Raw genomic sequence first — 20,664 nt, forward strand, 5'->3', positions numbered from 1 at the left:
TAAGTCCATGCATGATACATTTTCCTCGTCCTTTTTTTCCTATGTAGAGTAATTAGGAGATGACTTAAGACACAGGGCAGCCGCCGAATGCTTTCCACTGCATAAATTCATCATCACCAGAGCCTCCTTTCTATGTTGCTTTTGAATGCCATCCATCAGAGGGCTGGGACAGCTTGGCGTTAGATGTGTTTCGTACCTTTCTGTATTAAATTGATGCGGATTTTTTTCCCCTGGGAGAGAAGCTGTCACTTTTCTGGTGCAGAGCACTCCCAGATGCTGCTGCTTCTCAGCTGGGGGTTTGAGGTTTAGCCCACGGCTGGCACTGGAGCTCCTGTGACTTTCTGGTACCTTGCAACATGATGAGGGCTTTTTTCCCCCCGGGAGGCAGAAGTAGAGGTGTGTAAAGTGAGAGTGAAGAGTAAGACGCCCAGGGAGAAAACGACATCAAATGGGTATGGGAAGCTGAAGGCTTCAGAGGCTGAATCCATGGGGGAGCCCCATCTGGCAGTGATCTCCCCTCAATCCCAGCACCAAGGTCAAAAAAAGATGTGTTGCTCAGGAGGAGTTAGAGGTGCTCAGGGTAAGGTGGGGGTGAGGACCTGACCTGCACGCTGAGAAGGTTCTGCAGGAGGTCTGATGTGCAGGGAAGGGGGAAATCAGGTCCCTGGCCCCTTCTGAGAAAATAGCGGAAGGCTGGAGATGGAGCATGGGGAAAGTGTGAATTACATGTGTTGGGAGAGATGTCGGGCTCAGGTCTGTGCCTTTCTCTTCAGCAGCATGGTGGGACAACCCCACACACTGCAATGCCCATCACCTTACATGACCAAGCACCAGACTTTCCTCTCAAGGAAAGGCACCTTCCTCTTCACTTTCAGGGCAAAGAATTCTCCATCCTTAGAGATATTCAAAAGCTGCCTGAATATGGTTCTCAGTGACCAGCTCTAGGTGGCCCTGCTTGAGCAGAGGGGTTGGACCAGATGACCTCCAGATGTCCCTGTCAACCTCCACCAGTCTGTGATTCTGCGGCTTCCCCGCCACTCTGGAAACCCACCTTGTCCCCAGTAGGGGTGCTCTGTGCGCACACACCGGGCTGCTCACCACATCGGTGGAAACTTGGGATAGGAGGGTAAAAACTGCAGGAGCCCAGGATGGTGATTTTTATCACCATCATTGACAGAGAGGAACTCTTTATCAGGGATTGTAGCTATAGAATGAGGGGTAAAGTTTTAAACTGAAAGAGGGGAGATTTAGATGAGATATTAGGAAGAAATTCTTTCCTGCGAGGGTGGTGGTGGTGAGACACTGGCACAAGGTGCCCAGAGAAGCTGTGGATGCCCCATCCCTGGAAGTGTTCAAGGCCAGGCTGGATGGGGCTTTGAGCAGCCTGGTCTAGTGGGAGGTGTCCCTGCCCATGGCAGGGGGTTGGAACTAGATGGTCTTTAAGGTCCCTCCCAACTCTAACCATTCCATGACTCTACGACTCTACGATTCTCTGCTGTAAACCTCTGCTGCTAGGGGCCAGGATCTTGAAAAAATTCCTATAAATACAAAAATGCCTGTAAACTGTGTGACGCCTGGGTGGCGCGAGAAGGGTGGCTGGGCCAGCCGCTGTCCTCACTGGCAGTCCCCTACCCTGGGTCGTATTTTAAAGGAGTACTTGTGAGCTCTCTCCACTTGGTGTCAGGATAGAGACTGCTTTGACATGTGTTCACCCGGAGGAGTGTCTAACAGGGAACGGGACTAAAGCCAAGACTCTTCCCTTGGCTGCCTCATTCGTTACCCGATTGCTGTTAAAACAAGTCAAGTAATTTTAAAATGCGTTTTCTGGGACACAGCTTCCACCAGCTCCTTTTCTTCTTGATCTTCCTCATCTTATCCCTTGACCGGTGCCTTCCCTCGGTGACACATGCCCATTTCTCCTAAATTGGGCAAACCCTCCAAGTCTTGGCAAACTTCTTCAGTGACAAAGAACACTCTCCCTCTCCCAGATAATAAGATTTGGCTGGGTTTAGTTGAGTAGCAAAGAAATGCATTAGACAGATGTTTTGGATGTGCAAAATGAGGCTTGTGGTGACCTCAAGTCAAGGGGCAGGACCTTGGAAGGGCAAGGATTAGAGCTATAACATGGGACAATCGGCTTCCTGGCACCCTCGTTATGTTATTGGGGAAAGAGTCTGTGCCACACTGTGATCCAGTGCCTCCTGAGGTTGTGGCTGGCATCTCCCAGGGCTTCTGCACCGCCCCGCTCCCAGCCGAGAGGCAGCAGGAGCTGCTCGGACACTGCTTTCCTCTGCACAACAATATTAGACATCCCTCAGCCTGGAAACGATTATTCAAACCAGTGCTTGTATCACCTTACATTTCCACTCTGCCTTCCAAATACAGCACAAGACGTGATTGCTCCATCCAAGGTAGACAAGACAGACAAAGGATGTGAGATAGCAGAACAAGTAACGGAAAACTGATCTCTCCTCCTGCTTCCCTCCTGGCTGGTGGGTTTTTGGCTGGGTCAGTGTCCTGACCTGAGTCATGCACAGCTGTGTGGTCCGCGGTGCCAGGCAAGCGAGGGGGTAAGAGCAAGCACGTATTGGAAGGGGACAGGATGAGGCCATCCCAGTAGCAGCTCAGATTTATCCTGTGTTGAAGGGATCATGTAACCAGGGCCTGAGAACATGTGGTCAAAGATACTCAGGCCTGGTCAAACCAGCTACCTGAACAGCAGGAGTTATTAGAAGAGGAGCAGAGAATAAAGCAGCATTATAATAGCAACAAAACGTCAATATCATAACAAAGCATCATCACCATAAAAATCACAGAAAGGCAGGTCTGAGCAGGACTTCAAGAGGTCATCTACACCTCCGTCCTGCCTGAAGGCAGGGCTAGGGCCTCCTGCTCACCCACCACCCCACATGGAGGACCAACCTGTCCTAGCAGCTTTCCCAGCAGTCCAACCCAGTGCTTCACTGCACTGGAAAGGTTTTCTCGGTGTCTAATTAAATTTCTGCAATTTAAGCCAATTATGCATTGAGCTGCCAAAGGCAGGCATAAGCAGGGAAAAGGCCCTCCACGGGTCAGACGGAGAGTTTCTTGTCCTCTCTTCTGGGGCTGGAGGAGGATCCCAATGGAGGATCACTGGATTGCATCCTTTTTTTCCTGCTCATCAAGTCTGCCTTGACCTCTTGTCCTGCATCCAGCTTTCTGGCAGCTTGTCCCAGCCTGCTGTCAATGGCAAACATAAAAAACTGTGCTTGGATTTTGGGTCATTCATGGAAATGCTGATCAGCACCAGATTTACAAGAGGGTTTTTTTGTGTTGCCTCATGCCATGAGTAACTAGCCTCCAAGAAAGGTTTTGACCAGTCTTGCATCCATCTTTTCTTATTTTCTTCTAGTCCAGGTGCCTCTCTCTTGCTTATAGCGATACCATATAACACAGTATCACAAGCCTTACTTATACGCCAACATATACGGCACCTGCACCTCCCCCCTCATCTGCGAATCTGCAAGGTATATTACCTCATCGCAGAATATTAGATGAGTCTGATGAGCTCTGTTCTTGCTGAATCTGGGCTGGCTATTACTCATATCCTCCTTTTCTACATGTTTGCAAAGCCTTTGGTCATTCCAGTGCTTCCAAGGATGGAATTACCAATGAAATCACTCCCTAACTCTTCTTTCTCTCCTCCTCTTAAAGATTGGTGCTCTGCTCGCCATGCCCAACCTTTGGAAACCTCCCTGTGGTCTGCTGCTGTGTAAGTCAGTGCATGGCTCACCTGTACCTTGAGCAGTGAGCACATTTCTGAGGTTCCCTGGAGAAGTACTAGGCAAAGGGAGGTAAAGGTGATCCAGGGACAGACCAGCTTCTATGGAAGCAGACAGCAAGTAAACTACAACTCGATGATGTGGAAGAGATGCTTGAAGGCGGATACGGTAGAAATACAAGAATTATGAATGGCATAGAAGTAAATAAGTGCAAGAGAGACATGGACATACTAGAGATAGTCCAGTGAAGGGCCACAAGGATGATGAGGGGACTGGAGCATCTCTCCTGTGAGGAAAGGCTGAGAGAGCTGGGTCCCATCAGCCTGGAGAAGAGAAGACTTGGGGATCTCAACAATGTCTATAAATAAATGTAGGGAGGTTGTAAAGAACTCGGAATCAGGCTCTTTCCAGTGGTGCCCAGTGCCAGGACCAGAGGTGATAGGCACAAACTAAAACACAGGAGGTTCCCTCTGAACATCGGGAAACACTTTTTTACTGTGAGGGTCACTGAGCACCGGCACAGGTTCCCCAGGGAGGTTGTGGATTCTTCTTCCTTGGATATATTCAAAAGCCATCTCTAGGTGTCCCTGCTTGAGCAGGGATGTTGGACCAGATACCCTCCAGAGGCCCCTTCTGCCCTCGACCACTCTGAGGTTCTGTGAAACAAGGAAAGGACTAAAACATCCCAAAGGAAGAATGTCTTCACACAGCACACAATTCCATTGTGCAACTTGCTGCCACAAAATGTCCAGGGTGCCAAAAGTATGAATGGGCTCAAAAAGTGATGCTGATGATGCAGCCACAACCTCCGGCTCAGGAGGGGAAATGGGATCAAGTGCTAGAGGAAATGGCATTTGTATTTATACCGTTCCTTGTATTTTCTCTGCATTCATCTACCAGCAGCCACTTCAGAGAGAGAACAACAGGGGCTCTTGAACTTTGGTATAATCCAACGTGGTCCTTCTTGTCTTTCCTTAGGACCACAGTGACTAACCAGAAGAAAAAAAAAACAAACCAAACCCACACCTCCTCTTCCTTTCTTTTCTTCATCTGTCTCTCCTCTCCCACAGCTTTGGCTGCTGGATTTCAGCAGATATGAATCAGACGGTGACTGTTGTGTTCCTTTTGTTCTGTAAATTATTAAAACAGAACATTTCACACTTGCTTTGTGGCCCAGCAGAGGAATGCTGCATTGTCTCCTTGGCAAGTCCGGAGGTGGAATTTCTGGCCGTGGAGAAAGTGATGTCAGGGAGAGAGAAAATCTCCGAAGAGGGAACATGTGCAGACTGCTTCGCTGTCTCTCTCCTGTGCTTGCATGTCTTCTCCCTGTCTTCCATGCCCTCATCCCTCCCCTCTTTTCCACCTCCTCTCCGCCCCACTGGCAGTTTTTCCGCTTGCTGCTTTAAGATGATTTAGCTGAATATCAGAAAAAAAGAAAGAAGACGGATTGAAAAATGCAAGGTGAAAGCCCCCATCCTGGGAAGCCTTGGGTAGACTGATGGGAATGGGATGAAATGGAAAAAGAAAGTGGGAGTGTGGGGGGGTACGAGCCCCCACCCTGCCAAAACCAAGATGAAAATTCTTGTGTGGGAGATGCAGTATCTCAGTGGAAACCCTCAGGACCCGTGCCTCACATTTCCCGACAGCTGAGCAGAGGAGGGATTAGCTGGCTGTGCTATTTATACCTGCGCCCTGGGTCCCGTCGGTCTCCTGGAGGAGGCTCCCCACAACGGCAGCTTGCAGGAAACACTGCTTTTGTGATACCGTCTGCCGGGGGGAATAAATACGCCCAGGAATGAAATCCCATTGGACAAATAAAAAGGGAAGGAAAGAAAAAGCCCTGGTCCCTGCCCTGTTTGTTCCCACTGCTCTGTAGCCATCCAGCTGTTTCTTTTTCTTTGTTGTCCTGACCTCATCTCGTACTGGAGCGAATCCAGAGAGCGAGTGCTCTGCTCAGCCGTCTTCTGCCAGAAACCAAACAGGTCAAGTTATTAGAGAAAAATGAAAGCTCTTTGGCAGAACTGGAAAAACAGATGTGCAGAGATAATTCTGCTGCCTCCAAATACACTGTTGCCTGTTAAGTGCATATCAGAGGGGAACTGATAAATATGCACAGTTGTCACTGTGAAAATCTCAACAATGGCTGTTAATTTATCAGGGTAGGTTTCTTCAGGGCTCCCTGAACTGCTGAGCTCACTGGCTGCCTGGTAGCAAGATTGCTTAAAAACCTTCCGCAGATGTGGGTTTGAAAGTGCTGCTCCAGCGCTGCGAGAGGATTCGCCTCTGCTCGGTAGTTAGAGATGCTGCGGGGATGCTGAGGATGGGTGGAAGGGTCTCTGAGGGGCAGCTGAAGCCTGTGGCTGTCAAGAAGAGGTAGGATTACCTCCACCTGAGATAACGGTAAGGGCATCTTTGATGTCAAAGGCAATGTGGCTTTTATTTACTAAACTTACCCGTCTGAAGCTTTCTACACACTGTATTCTGATTTCTTGACTCAGCTCTTGCTGTGGTCCCAACACCACACGGCGGTTATTCGTGCTGTCCCCAGCGGTGGCATTAACGGGGCTGTAACTCTCCGGCTGCCCATCGGCCATCGTTAAAAGCAGCAGCGACAGCAAGAAGTGAAACTGTGTGCAGGCATTTGAGGTTGCCGCGGTGTCAGGCGGAGCGGGACAATTATTTGTTTGCTTGCAGCATTTGGAATCTGTGGGATTACACGCATGGGTGGGTGCAAATGTAACGAGCGCCAATACCCGGGTGCGCCTGCGGGTTGGGATGGCCGTGTCCGGTCCGCAGGGCCTCGGTTGTCCAGCCCCGGGTCTGGCGGTAGCAACTGCTCAAAGCTCCCCAGCCATGGGGGATTCGGGATGGCACAGGGATGCTGAGTGATCCAAGGAGCTGCTAATGGCTGAGCAAGGAAGGCACCTGGAAAAGCCTCTCCTTTCCCACACAGCTCACCACAATGCATGGGGAATCCATGAGGGGTGTTTATTTTCCATGGCAGGGTATAACAGACATGTGCTTCCAGCCCGTGGATCGTGTGTGTCTCCTGGATCCATAGTTACCAGGTAGAAGCCGAAGGGAGATAGTGAAGCGAGATGGCACCGTCAGCTCCGCTCTGCTGACCTGACAACTGGAGCTGCGGTGGCACTTGGCTCCAGCTGAGCAGGTTAGGACCAAAAGGGTTGGAAGGATGAACTTCTTTCCTTCTCCAAATTCAGTGGGGGAATAGCATTAAAGAAAACAATGTATAAAAACATATATATTAAATATATATATATATATACACAAATAGTGGAGCTACTCCAAAATTCATTGGGGGAACAACATATTTAATATTTTATTTTTATATATATGTTAAATACCTATACATATGTAATTACCGGCGCTGCAACGTGGAGAAGCTGGAGCGGTGGTTGCCTTGCCCTCCTGGGCAGACACGGCTCCCCAGCGGTTATCAGGTATATCAAACCACAGAGGGATTAGAGAACTTCCTCTCCAATCTGCCAGCCTTAGTTCATCAAATCAAAATAGAGTTGAGTTAAACAGAAAAAAGACTTTGAAAATGACTTGGAAACGTGCACCAGAAAATGAATGATGTGGGGGAAAAGAGAAATGACACTTTTACGCAGGCAGAAAAAAAGGCTGTTTTCCTTGGAAGCGTAACAGCATGGTTCATGAAGTCCTTGCGATGCTACTGAAAGACAAGACAGCAGATAATCCTTTTTCTTGATATATTTTTTCTTCTAGTACCAAAATCATCACATATCATCAGGCAGCAGTAGGTAAAAGGGAAGCATAGACTGCGGGGCCAGAATGAGCCCTCGGACAGGCTGGATCTGCTTGGCTGTGGGTAGAAGAGCCAGATGCACTGGAATCACCCTGTCCCCATGACACAGACTGTGATGCAGAATAACCAACATAATAACCTGTTCCATTTTGCCCAACCAAATGATGAAGTTGAAGCACGACAGTAACGAGCTCTTGAATTGCCATTTTGAACTGGGCTCGGGGAGCAGTGCCCTCAACCAACTTCATCCACCGCTGTGAACAGGCACCTGAGAAGCCGAGGGCAAAATTTCACCTTCATTTACAGCTGAGCAGGTCCATGGTTTGCCTGTGTCTATGAGCAAAGCCAACATTTATCTCCAGGGGAGGTAGCAGAGGGCAGATACACAATCTGAAAAACCAAAAGCCAGTTCCTCCAGGAGACTGAGGTATCTAACTCTACCTGCCGTCACGGTTCCCCATGATTTTGCAAAGGATTTAGGCATTTGAAAACCTGAATTTGGGCGTAACTTGCTCCAAGATACTCAGGGCACCTGCAGGAGACAAGGGAAATGAACATCCCTCTCTTGTCCAAGTTTGGCACCCTAAGCCTCTGGGTTTTCCCCTGAGGAGGCCAAGGATGCGACGGTTCCCTGGAACAGCAGCGTATTTGCAATTCTCTGCTTTCTCACCTGAGAGCAACCTCAGGCTGTGTTAGGTGACCTCAGGGAGACAGCTAATAGATGCCTCAGGTTCAGAGCTTCAGAGAGACACCCGCAGGGACAGCACCCGACTGTCACCTCGCCTTGCACGCCGACACGGAGGGAAGGGCACCTCTGAGGATGCTCAGCTCACACGGGAAATGCAGTTCTGCAACTGCTGCCATTGGAGACATGTGGATGCGGGAACCAAGGAACTTGATTTCACCATTAATATTTTTTCCTCCTTTTCCTCTTTCCCATACACTATTCTTTCCCTTTGTCTTGCCTACACCTAAGCAACATTGGGCAAAGATGGGGTTTGCGATTTGAAATAGCAATGCCTCAGACTGCTGTGATTCACAGCACGGTTCCAGCGCCTGGAGCTGCCGGGAGTCCCCGCTGCATCCATCCAGCCCTGTGGCGATGGCACCAGGCCAGCTCCCATCTTGCCGTGCCCCTTTACAAGGCTGCGGTGGCACTGGGTGCATTCCTCTTCAGCCTGTTGCTGCATTTCCACCTGCTTTTACCCCTTTGGAGCAGTATTTCAGGAGGCAGACGCACCTTTGGGGCCTGAAAATCTTGTCTGTGTGTTAAGAGCCAGGGGAAATGAGTGGAGAGGATAATCCTGGCATCACCAGGCAGCCTGTTGGACAATGAGATGGGGAAACCCAAGCAGCGTGCCGGCAGCACCAGAAAAGAGGTCTGCCCTGTGAGGCAGTGCTGGGAAGAGGATCGCAGAGGGAGTCCTGAACCCAGTTTCTGCCCAAATGGCCCCAAGGAGGGGAAGAAAGCATGGTGCAAACACCCAAGGAGGTCTCCTATGCCTATGCTGTCTGTCCCCTGTGTCAGGCAGGGGTGGGGAGGGGAGGTGAAGCAGTGGCTCCAGCCCTGATGAGAACACATTCCATGGAGCTGGTGTGCTGAACTGCAAAGAAACCCCAAGCCGACAAATGTCCTGTGTTCCTGTTACTGCGGCACTCATGTCCAGCATTGGCCATAAGTCTCTTTACATCAAGGGATATGTGCATCCACTGCTCACGTGAACGTGCGCAAGGAATCCTAGAATCATAGAATGGTTTGGGTTGGAAGGGAACTTAAAGATCATCTAGTTCCAAGCCCCCTGCCACGGGCAGGGACACCTCCCACTAGACCAGGTTCCCCAAAGCCCCATCCAGCCTGGCCTTGAACACTTCCAGGGATGGGGCAGGCGTGGGCAGTGGGAGAGAAGGGCTGCATTTGAGAATGGAGGGCTGCATTTAAGACCGGGGGGCTGCCCCAGCTCTGCACCGGTTAGCTACAGCCCAGTTGCTCCCCAGATAGCCACCCGCTCCTCCGGGCGCAGGGAAAGTGGCCGGAACCCCGGGAGGTGGGGGGGTTAACGCACGGGCTTGGATTCGGGGTAACTCCTGTCAACGGCGCGCCGCCTGCGAGGCGCGGCGTGGGATCTGGGGAGCCTGTGTTGGCGTCCAGGGTGGGATCTATGTCCCAAGCATCCCTAAGGTGGAGCTGGGGAGGCCGCGCTCCCCCCCGGGCGCATCCAGGCGTCTCGGGCGGCTCCGTTTGGGGCAGCAAAGCTCCGGCACAGCCCGGGGACGGTCGGTCTCCCCCTGCGGGCCCGCAGCCCTGCGCGGGGCGGGGGGCGGGCGAGTCACTTGCGGCCGTGACACCCCGTTCGGGAGGTGCCCGGCCCCGCCTCGCGCCGCCCCCGGCCACACCCCCGGCCACACCCTCTGCCCCGTCCATCGGTTCGCCCCGCCCCGCCCGGCGGAGCGCGCCCGGGGGCGGCGGGGAGCGGCGCGGATGGCCAAGGTGCTGCCGGGGGCGGCGGGGCGCGGAGCCGGAGGTAACGGCGGCAGATGGCGGGGGGCGGTGTGTCTGTGCACACACGGGGGTGCACACGCGTGTCTGCCTGTACCCGTGTGCGTGGGAGCGCGGGTGCCTTTGTCCACGTGTGTACCGGGGGGTGCGGTAGTGCCGGTGGAGGGGGGGGGCCGGCCTGGGCTGGGCTCGCTGCTCCCCGGGGACGTGCCCTGCCGCTCCCCCCGGAGCAGACCCGCTGCTCCCCGGGGGTGTTCCCCGCCGCTCCCCCGGGGCGTGCCGTGCCGCGCTGCGGGGGAGCTGACCCGCTGCACCCCTGGGACCTGTCCCGCCGCTCCCCTGGGACTCGACCCGCCGCTTCCCGGGGACCTGCCCCACCGCTGCCCTGAGAGCCGACCCTCTGCTCCCCGGGGAGGATGCGGGGGGGGGGGGGGGGGCGGGCAGCCCCCCGCCAGCTCCCGGACCGCGCACACCCGGCTGCCCCCGGGCTGCGCGGAAACCCCAGGCGGGGGGTGGGAGCGGGGGCGAGTTCATCCTTCTCCCCCAACCCCCCCACCCCCCCCCCCGCTTCGCTGCACCGTTAGGGCCGAGCAGCCCGGCCGCGGGATACTCCATGTTTCTCCACCCTGAACCCTCCTCCCCGAGCACTCCTGCGATTTTCTTTCCCCACTCCGGAAAGGCAAAACCCGCCGGGTGTGCTAGCCCGGGGCGGGCAGCGGAGCGGCCACCGGTGACAGCGGGCCGTTTGCGGTGCCTTTTGAGGGAGGAAGGCGGCGGGCGGTGAGGGGGGAGCCGCCTCCGGCTTTTCCCGGGCCGGCAGCGCAGGGGCGATATTTCCCGATGGACCCGCTGGTGTTTCCGCAAGTGGCGATGGCAGCGTCCCCCCGCCGGTCCCGGCCCCGCCACCCGCTGGGGCGGGAGGGCTCGGGGTGGTGGGGGTGGGGGTTCCCCCCCCGCCCGGGGGTGCCGGCGGGTCCCAGGCCGGGGCGGGCGGCGGTGGCGGCGGGGTGACCCGCAGGAAGGGCCGCCCCCGCCGGGAGAGCGATTTCTCACGTTGTTGTTGTTGTTGTAGGGGGATGGTGAGAGGGAACTTTTATATTTAACCTTCCTACCCCTGCAGGGAGAACAAAGATAAACTCCTGCTTAAAGGGGAGGAAAAAAAAAAAACAAAAAACAAAAAACCACAACCCATCATTGAAAGTGGAGGGAAAAAAAAAATCCAACCAATTTAAGTCGAATCCTCCTGCCAGGTTTTGTGATTCATAGTTTTAAAATACAGGAAGGTCGCTGCTTGGTCTTTTTCCTCTTTCGATGGAAAGAGGAGGTTTGTTTTTTTTGTTTTTTTCTCTTTCCTGGTGCTGTGTGAGCGTCCCGGGAGCGCTGAGCTGCCGCCCGCCCGCCAGAGACCGAGGTCTGTCTGCTGAGGCATCTGCAAGGCCCTTATCGGGCATCCGCTGAGCTGAGGGCTTGTCTTTTTTCCATAAAAATAAACCTAAAAAGCCTTCTGAGAGAGGGGCAGCCGTGAAGATGAGGAGTCCCCTGATTTTTCCTGTGCACAGCGAGCTGGCAGTGCCGTTGCGGCTCACAGGTGTGCATGAAGATATATATTTTCATATATATTTTTTACATCTATGTAGAGTTCTATATATAAATATATGTAGACATACGTTTTATATATATTTACATAAAGGTAGAGAGATATAAAAATATATGTAGCTATATATGACTACTCATATACTATAGCTGTATGAATATGAAGTATACTACATATTTGTGTATTTTTATATGTGTGTGTATATATAATATATGTATTTAGTCATTGCTAGGGATGTAAAAAGCTCTTAAAAGGGTCCTATAAATACCTTATCAAGAAATGCCCGAGGGGTGCGGGCAGGGAATATGGGGTGGGTGATATTCCCATCATAAAGCCCTCTCTGGGGCTGCGCTGGGTGCGCGCCGTGGCCCCACATGGATGGGCCGCCTCCCGCCCCAGCCTTCCTCATCCCCAACCCTGACCGGAGCAGTGGGGTTGAGGGGATGAAGTCGGGGGGCTGGTTTTAAGTTGTTAAATAGGGCTGGTGGGGGCCCCCCCGTCACCTGCGTGTCCCTCCTCCTCTGTCCTGACGTCCCTCGCTCCCCTTTGCTCTCTGCCAGCGTTTGGCAGGGGGAGCTTTGCTTTCCCTGTTCTTTTGGAAAGCGCTGGGCTGCTGGAGGAGGGCAGCTTCCACCGACACAAGCATGTGCTGCCCCTCCGAAGCCCTGATTCCTGCAGGATCGGTGGGTGCTCTCACTTATTTTTCATTTCCATGCATCTGCGGCATCGTGGATGGGTGTGGGGGCAGTTCGCAGCATCCTGGCCCCCCACAGCGATCTGGACCAAACCCTCTGCACATCAGCATCCCGGATGCAGGGACTGATGCCTGGAGACGGCTCCGGCGCCCCTCGCAAGAGCTCCTCTGTGAGGAACCACCGGCACAGGGTTAAAGGCATTGCATTTCTCCAGCGCGGAGACAACGAAGGGCGTTCGTAGGCATCCCAGGAGCAGCCCCGGGCGGGATGTGTGTGGAGCTTCCCATGGGATCCGGCTCAGCCGGGCTCTGGGGATGCACGTGGAGGTTTCAGGATGACCTGGAGATGTTACTACTGACCATTGCAGCTTTTCTTCAGGAAATGGAAGCCTGATGGTCCTCAGTGCCATTTGTTTTTTAACACTGATAGGCATATAACTGGCTTTAAAGGCCAGATCTGGTATAAATGTTTTTCGGTGCTAAGGTGGGAGTACGTGCCTCATGCAGCCTCCTTGTCCTGGAAACTATTAGGTGGACGGCTGCATACTCGGGTTTTCGCACAGAGACTATCTGCTAATGTAATAGTCCCAGTGGAAACTTTAGTGCTCGGGAATATTTTGCGGATTTGGGAAAAATCCCAGGAGGATTTTTGGTTTCGTACAGCAATTGCTTTTTGGCAGCTTTGGGATAGATGTAATCTGGTTCCCATTTGTGTGCTGAATTTTTAAATGGAACAGCCTGCCTTCAGCTCAGGGCAGGAGTAGAAATAGATGGAAGTAAATAGAAAATAATAGTAATAACAAGAAGAACAATATCACCTCTGTAAAAAATTGTTAGGGCAACTTTTCTAGTGAAATGGTGCGTTTAGGAAGTGCATCTGTTCTTTTTTGGTCCTTTAAGTGACTTTTTCAGTAGGTGGGATGCTGCCGTGGCTGTAAATTTGGAGGAAATCTGTAGAAGCTGGTGAAATCACTCCGGATTTGGACCAGCGCGGGTGAGAGCAGAGCTTTGCCTTGCAGTAAATCTATCCTCGGTGCAGCAGCAGGTCCTGCGGCATTTGCTGGCGTGCCTGCTTGTCACCGCTTCTCGGTGGCCTTGCCACAGCCTCGGCGTGTCCCACGGTGTGATGTGGTGCCGCACCTTTCCCCACGCATGTCTCTGCCACATCTTGAAGTTGTGGCGGGTCCTTCTTGCCTGAGCCGGGCGACGGTGGCCGGCACGCGTCCAGGCAGCGCCTTTCGAGGAGCAGGGTGATGCTTAGGAGGATCCCACGTCTCGGGAAAACCTAGTGTGGGATTAAATCATTGAGCAATACTTGGGATTGTCTGCTCCGACCATATTGGTTAGCACGAATATGAATGTGCTTTAGACAACAGTAGCTCCAAAGGTCAAGGCTCAGGCTGGAAAATAATAATGTTATTTTATTAATTTAATTTAATGAATAATTTCATGAATAATGAATTAAAATGCTTTTAGTGAAAATTCGGTCTCCATTTAAGACCTAAACCAATTGAAGTCATTAAAAAACTGTTCTTCCTCTGCCCCGCTCCCCTCGATGTGGGTGTTGTGCGCAGATATTTCAGTGAAGTCGCTGCTGGGCTGAGGGACGGCGCGCGGCTCCCCTGAGGTGCCAGGAGGGCAGGAGGGACCCGGATCCCCACCCCAGGGACCTGGTCTGGGCTCCTCCGTCCCGCAGAGACGGGGAGGCACATCCCCCTGGGGTGGCTCCCTGGGGTGGGCAGGGGGTTCCTGCCAGTGACACGTCCCCCTGCCTGCGGTGTGCATCGTTTTGGGGCCGTTTTCGAGGCGATGGCTCCACACCGTCGGCCGTTACCGTGATTTTCCCTGTTCTAAATCTGAGCTCAGCCATCTGGGAGCAGGAACTAAAGGCAATTATCTTGTTAGCACTTCTGTGTGTAATACCGTTTATTAAATTTCTGCATTTAAAAAGTGGCTGAATATAAATTGTGGGTAATGATTTAATAATGGAAGGCTCATAATTTTAATATATATTCTGGTGGGAAGAAGGTTTAATTTCTTTTTCCTTTAGACATGACACTTAAGATAAAAATAATGCCAAAGCTCTGCTCAGTGTAGGGTTATCGCGAGCGGTTCTTCACATGGATCAAATGAATCCCTGTGGATCCTTTGCCTATGGTTTGTTGCCTGTATTTAAAAAAAAACGGAAAAGCTCTAGAAATCTGAAGATACATACGATAGAATTCAATGCCTGCATTTTCAGTTACAGAGTACTGTACAGTCTTTGTACTATTTTTGTTCTGTCCTTATCCCAGGCTCCTTTGTATGCTGCAAGTTTGTGGGAATGACTCAGGGAGAAAGCTATTTAACCTAAAGGACACCACTGGCAAAAAAAATAGATGGATAAAGAGCAATGTCAGTGACTGCGAGCGGGAACCGAGAAGAATATTTGTGTGGATTGGGGGAAGAGGATCCTGAAACCTCCTCCAAATGGGGAAAAAAAAATCTTCGGATGCTGTTTATTCAGTTCAAGGAGGGAGTTTTATAATATGGTTGCTCGAAGTAATGAGGAACTAGACTGAATGATCCACAGTCCTAGGTCCTATTTCACTTCTGGTTAATTAATGGAAGGGCTTAAATATCCCAGTGACACAGATCATGCCAGTGCTTTTCTGTAACGTGATCGTTTTTAAAGGCTGTAAGTACAGCAAAGTTAATCATAGCTTAAAGTCCTGCTTTGTGAGTGTCTTGTCTATATGTTGTAGCTGGTTGATTTATGATTTATTTTTTTTTCCCCTCAGTGGAAAAAAAAAATCCTTCCTTATGAATTTGCATGATGAATTTTTATCTTGGAGGTTTTTTTTTTTATGGCTTGGAAATCAGAATTTATGGCGTAGTGAAAATGTCCGCAGACTCTTCGCTGTGCTGACAAGCGGCGCGGCTGTAGCAGAAGCGTTGTCTCACTCGCGAGCTCCATGTCAGCCTTTGTGTTTCACTCTTTTACCGAGAGTTTCTTCCCCTACTTTCAGCTCTGAATAATACTTACTCTTATCTCAGAGCAGCAACGCTGACGTGAGTCGTCATTGTGCCACTGGCACTTTGATCAAAGTAGACATTTCAATTATTGATTCAATTCTTTGAATTGAAATTTGGGCTGGCTGCATGATGTAGACTCAATGTTATAGCTGCAGCGGCAAATTCATAACTTATATAGAGGCCTTAAAAATGCACGTATTTGTGCAAAGCCTAACTCAGCCACCTAAGGAACGTGCGTCCCTTCCTCCGTCAGATTGATGCCCAGCTCGGCACCTGGAGCTGCGATGAAAATACTCTGCCTGCATCCTGCATCCTCTGGGGTGAGCCTGGGATGGGGGAAAAAAACAGCAAATTATTCTAACGTTATAAAACCTGTAACCATCCGAGATGAAAGAGCCGTGATGGGCACCGTTTGCCCCCACACGCCCGCGCACCTGATTTCCATCGGGAAGGCGCGGGCATCCGTGGGGGATCTCCCGGGCAGGCAGACTTGGCTCCGCTCTTTCCAGGATCCATCTGATCTCCTGCCAGGTTCGGGAGCCGCTTTCAAGGCGCCTTTGCTTTGCTTCACTTGTAGCTTTTTTGCTCGTCCACTTTGTTTTTTGCTGAGAGGAAGCGTATATGAAAATAAGCGCGTGAGGCTGGAGTTCCACAGAAAGCGTTCATCCTTGTAGGCAGTTAAATTTGGATGTGTTAGCACGGCTCCTTGGGAGGAATGGGGCTTGGCTGCCTCCATCGCCTTTTCTCAGTAGTCTTGCTAGTGCTTTCTTGGACGAGGCACTTTTTTGGAGAGTGAAATGACAGTTACTCGGGATGGGAGACTCCAGGAGTTTTTCTTGAGTGAGGGAATGGCACAACGTGGATCCCAGAGCTAATGGTGGGCTGAGGATTTCTTTCCCCAGAGCAGGGACCTCTGGAGAGGGAGCTTGGTCTGGTGAATCCTGCCAGGCGCAGGGGTGAGGCTTCTCCCGGCTCAGATGTGGTAGATTCCCAGCTTTCATGTGGGAAAGGAGAGGTGCTGCTCGCTCACATCTGGTGTGCGTTGCGTGGGTTGGATTTCTGTCCTGCAAGATGTTGCTCTGCACCCGTGAAAATAATACTAGTGATGCTTGTTCAGTCCTCGCAGGGCTCGCGAGCCCTGGCAGCAGATGTGAGCTTCCCAAGCAGAATTACGGGGTGCAGGAGTGAATCAGCCACCCCAGAAGTGACCTAAAAAACCTGCACATCGGCCAGGCAGCTGCTGATGGGAAACGATCACCAACGTGTGTCTGAGCCCCTGCTCTTTGTTGGAGCTGCGGCTGCAATAGAGTCCCAGAGCTGTCGGAGAAGAGCTGCTGGTGGTACCAAGAGCATCCTTTGCAACGCTGTTGGAAGTGGTTTCTCCTTTTTGTAGGTAAACCAAGAAACGGGACACGTGAGTTAATTTTTTCTGAGCTGAAGGAAACTCAAAATCTGCTTCCCAGCTTTGGGAGAGCAGTACAGCTGTGTGGCTGGGGTACGGCGATCCCCCCTCTCGAAACTAGTTTTAGAGAAACTAAAGTTCACAGGTGAGGATACGCAGGGAGGGGTGTCCAGCCTCGATGGAGGGTCCCTGTGACCCATTGGAGGGACTGATGGGTCCACCCTCAGCAATTCATGGGAACCTAGAGCGCTTTGAGCGTCCTTTCGTTATTTCCTTTAAATAATTGTTTTCCTTTCTTGTTGACATGAGATTTTTATGCAGCGACAAGGCAAAGAAAATATTTTAAATGTGGAATAAGGTATTTATACTCCTTTCTGGGTTGGCTGTGAGGCAGAAGGACAGACTGGGGCTTGGAAACTATGTCATTTTTGTTCTGTCTTTTTTGGACCTCCCTTACAAACCACGGCAGAGTTTATAGGAAAGTGTAAAGCCGCCTTACTTACTTTTTCATTTCAGATGATTGCTTTGGATGGTATTTGAAACGCCTTGGTCTCTTTTTGAATCGCTTGGTCAGTAGGGTACAAACTGGAGGAGGATTTTTTTGGAGGACAGCTCTGTGTTTTCTTTTGGCTGGGTGGCTTCTGGGTGGCGGAGGAGGAGCCGTACGTGCTGGCAGCACGGGCTGTGCCGCAGAGCGGTACCCGGGCAGGCGGCGGGGTGCGATGCAGAAACTCATCACCCAGGCATTGCCTCGAGGTGTTGCCTCTAAATAGCAGCAAACCGTCTTTGCATAACGGGCGTTTTTTTGGTGTTTTACTGAAGGCGAGAGTAGTAGTGCAGCTCGGCTGTAAGAAAACCATCTTCTCCCAGTATTTTTTTTTTTTTTTGAGGAGGAAATCTGCTTCTTGGGGATGCTGTTATTGCTCTGAAACTGTGGCTTTCCTGTAAAGTCACAGCAATGAGCTTCCTATGAGGTTTTGGTTTAGATCCTTTTCAAAACCAGACTGAAACCACATCAGAAACAGGAACTATTTAAGTGCTGCTCCTCTGTCTCTGGGTCCTTGCTGACTGTCTGGTGTTAATCTTTGCAAATGATTCATTGAAATAGTTGTGAATCTTCAAATGAACTGTACTGCTGTGTAGTAACCCTCCAGGATAATATGTCTGCTTCTGTACGGCGTAATGCATGTTTAGCTTAAAAAAATAAAATAAAAACAAAAAAGAAAAAGGAAAACAAATGAATTGGTGTCAGGCAGTCACTTAGATGTGGGAGAGCTGGTAGAGATGTAGAAATGAAGGCCTGGAGCAGCTGCTCAATTCAGCAAGGCCTGAACCAGGCCAGAAATGTGGTTGTGGGTTGTTTATAAGAGACACCAAATATATGGCGATTGAAGAGGTGATGGCTATGGACTGAGCTGCTTTTGGGAGGGGGCACCTATGGAGGTGGTGGGGTCAGCTCTTCTTGGCAGCAGCAGTGACAAAACACGGGGCAGCAACCGTGGTTTGTGGCTCGGGAGGTTTGGGCTTGATGTGGGTAGAAAGCCCTTTCCTGAGGACACCTCCTTGGAGCAGTGATGGTCTCCATCCTAGGTTGCCCTCAATGAGCTGCTTACCCATGACCCTTGGGCACCGCTGCCCTGGCACCAGGATTCAATTATAGGGATGGAAATTGCCTTTTTGATGAACATCATAGAAGAACATGGAGGTCTGGGGAAGGAGCAGGTGCCTGAGCATTGGATGGGCACCTTGCACCCCTGCAGAGCTGGGTGTAGCAAAACCTTCCTGTCCAGAGAGGGAACATGGGATTTGGGAGACTCCAGTGACACCGAGGGTGTGAAACAGAAAAGGCTCGTGCCTTGCTCCAAGTGGCTCATGAGGCTTCACTAAGCTTTCAAGTGTTGTGTTATTGCCCATGATCTGGATTGTGGCCACGTGCCAAGAACTGATCTTTCATCAGCTGTTATCTGTTCTACACATAAACTGTCTTTCTGTGCCAGTTAGACATGACGTTTTATTAAAACCTACTGTGAATGAACATAAACCACTGTGACATCGTTTTTAACATCATATAACATCGTTACATCATTTTACGATGATAAAACATTAACATGGGTACAGCAAAGTGCAATGGTTTCTGTCTGGGTTGGAACTACTTGGATTTGACTCCGGTATAGCAGAGATCGGAAACTGAGCAGTTTGGCAGATGCCAGCATTTACTGGTCCTGATTTTAGTACAATATTGCTTTGCCGTGGCCACAGCCCCCAAAGTCAAGTGGATAGGTGAGAATTTCTGCCCTTGCTACAGAAAAAACAAGTCTTTATTCTCAGAAAATTTGAAACCATGACCCAAGGATGCCTACAGACTCAAAATGCAGAATGCAAGCGTACAATTTTAGTAACCGTTTATTTCTTTTAAATTCTGTTTGGTGAGTGGTGAGGCTGAGCTGGCAGTTGCTGGCTGTTCATGTTTCCTATAATGCTTGAAACCGTCTTCCTTGGGTGTGCAGATTTTCTTTGTTTCACCCCAATCTACCTTTTATTCATAAAACAAGCCTGGTCTCCAGACTCCCCTGTTTCGCACAGGATTCCCAATTCCAAGGCAGGACCACGTGAAGGGTGTCTTTAATGCTGTTCTGTGCCAGAATAGGGTAATATGTTGAAAATTAGGGTTCTTGAGATTTTTCTTGGGTCTGTATCAGCATCGGCACAAATTCCAGACCAGTCTACCATGCTTGTTTTCACAAACATATCCTACTCAAGTGAGCAATCTTTCTCTCTTGCTCTCTAAATATAGAAAACTGCCATACACATTCATGCATAATATGAATGGTAAAGTGATGAATTCATTAACATTTTGCAGAAATGCCTATTTCCTCTCCTCTGGCCACAGAAGAAAATAGTATCTTCGTGGCTGTAGAGAAGATGGGCTGGACCCTGCTCCCTGCTGCCCCCCTGCTGCCCTGCTCCACGCAGGGACGTGGGGTCGGCGATGACCTGTATGTGAGGCAGAGAGAAAAGCAACCTCCCCATGTGATACATGCCAGTGAGCATGTAGTTAGCCGAGCACAAACCAAGCAGTCTGGATTAATAAGTCCAGGTCATCTGTGGCCAATGGTTTTTCCTGCAGAGCAGGGTGCTTGTGGTCCCTGTGCTCGTGGGCTTCCTGCCCCACTGGGATGGATGGATGCTCCGATGGGATGGATGGATGCCCCACTGGTGCCACTTTGAGCCCTTCACCTTCTGCTCGGGCAGGTCCCTCGGCAGTGTCCAGTGCTGGAGGTTAATGGCTATTCCCTTACTCTAAAATTCATGGCAGCCAGTGGTGTAAGTGGAGAGTGATTCTGCTGTGTCCCCACTCCACCAGGGTACTTGGGGCCAGGAGGTGCTCACCCGCAAGGTTTGGACTTCAAAGAGCCTTCTCTTTACAGAAATGAGGTAGTGCTCAGAAAAATAAGTAGGAAGTGGGAAATCATAAAATCATAGAACAGCCGAGATTGGAAGGGACAAAGATCATCTGAAAAGATCATCTGGTCTAAGCTTTTGTGGGAAGGGGAGCCTAGATGAGATCATCTAGCACCTTGTCTAGTCGTGTCTGGAAAAATCCCAGTGATGGGTACTCTACCATGTCACTGAGGAGATTGTTCCGGTGAATGATTGTTCTCACTGTAAAAATTTTCTTACTTATGTTAAGATAAAACCTTAGTGCAACTTGTGCCCATTGCCCCTTGTCTTCTCCATGTAGCTACAGCCCTTTGATCATCTTTGTGGCCCTCATTGGACCCTCTCCAGACTGTCTGTGTATTTCTCTAATTGTGGGGTCATGCCAATGTCACTCCTGTCTTGAATTGTGGGGTCAAGCCAATGTCGTTCCTGTCTTAACACTGCTGTGATGCATTTTGTATGAGCTTGTT

General features: G+C 50.8%; 1 protein-coding gene across 2 annotated transcripts in view; it reads left to right on the forward strand.

The window, feature by feature from the left end:
• Positions 1-9,966: 9,966 nt before the first annotated feature.
• Positions 9,967-20,664, forward strand: part of AMOTL1 (angiomotin like 1) — a 61,895-nt gene continuing 51,197 nt past the window's right edge. Inside the window, exon 1 of one of the 2 annotated variants that reach the window (XM_054186097.1) lies at positions 9,967-10,073. In XM_054186097.1, the coding sequence (XP_054042072.1) occupies positions 10,031-10,073 (43 nt within the window). In that variant the 5' untranslated portion in view covers positions 9,967-10,030. Of the gene's footprint in view, positions 10,074-11,336; positions 11,637-20,664 lie in introns of those variants that run through there. The other variant, XM_054186089.1, reaches the window with a different exon arrangement.

This window comes from Rissa tridactyla, chromosome 1, assembly GCF_028500815.1.
Source record: "Rissa tridactyla isolate bRisTri1 chromosome 1, bRisTri1.patW.cur.20221130, whole genome shotgun sequence".
NCBI lineage: Eukaryota > Metazoa > Chordata > Aves > Charadriiformes > Laridae > Rissa > Rissa tridactyla.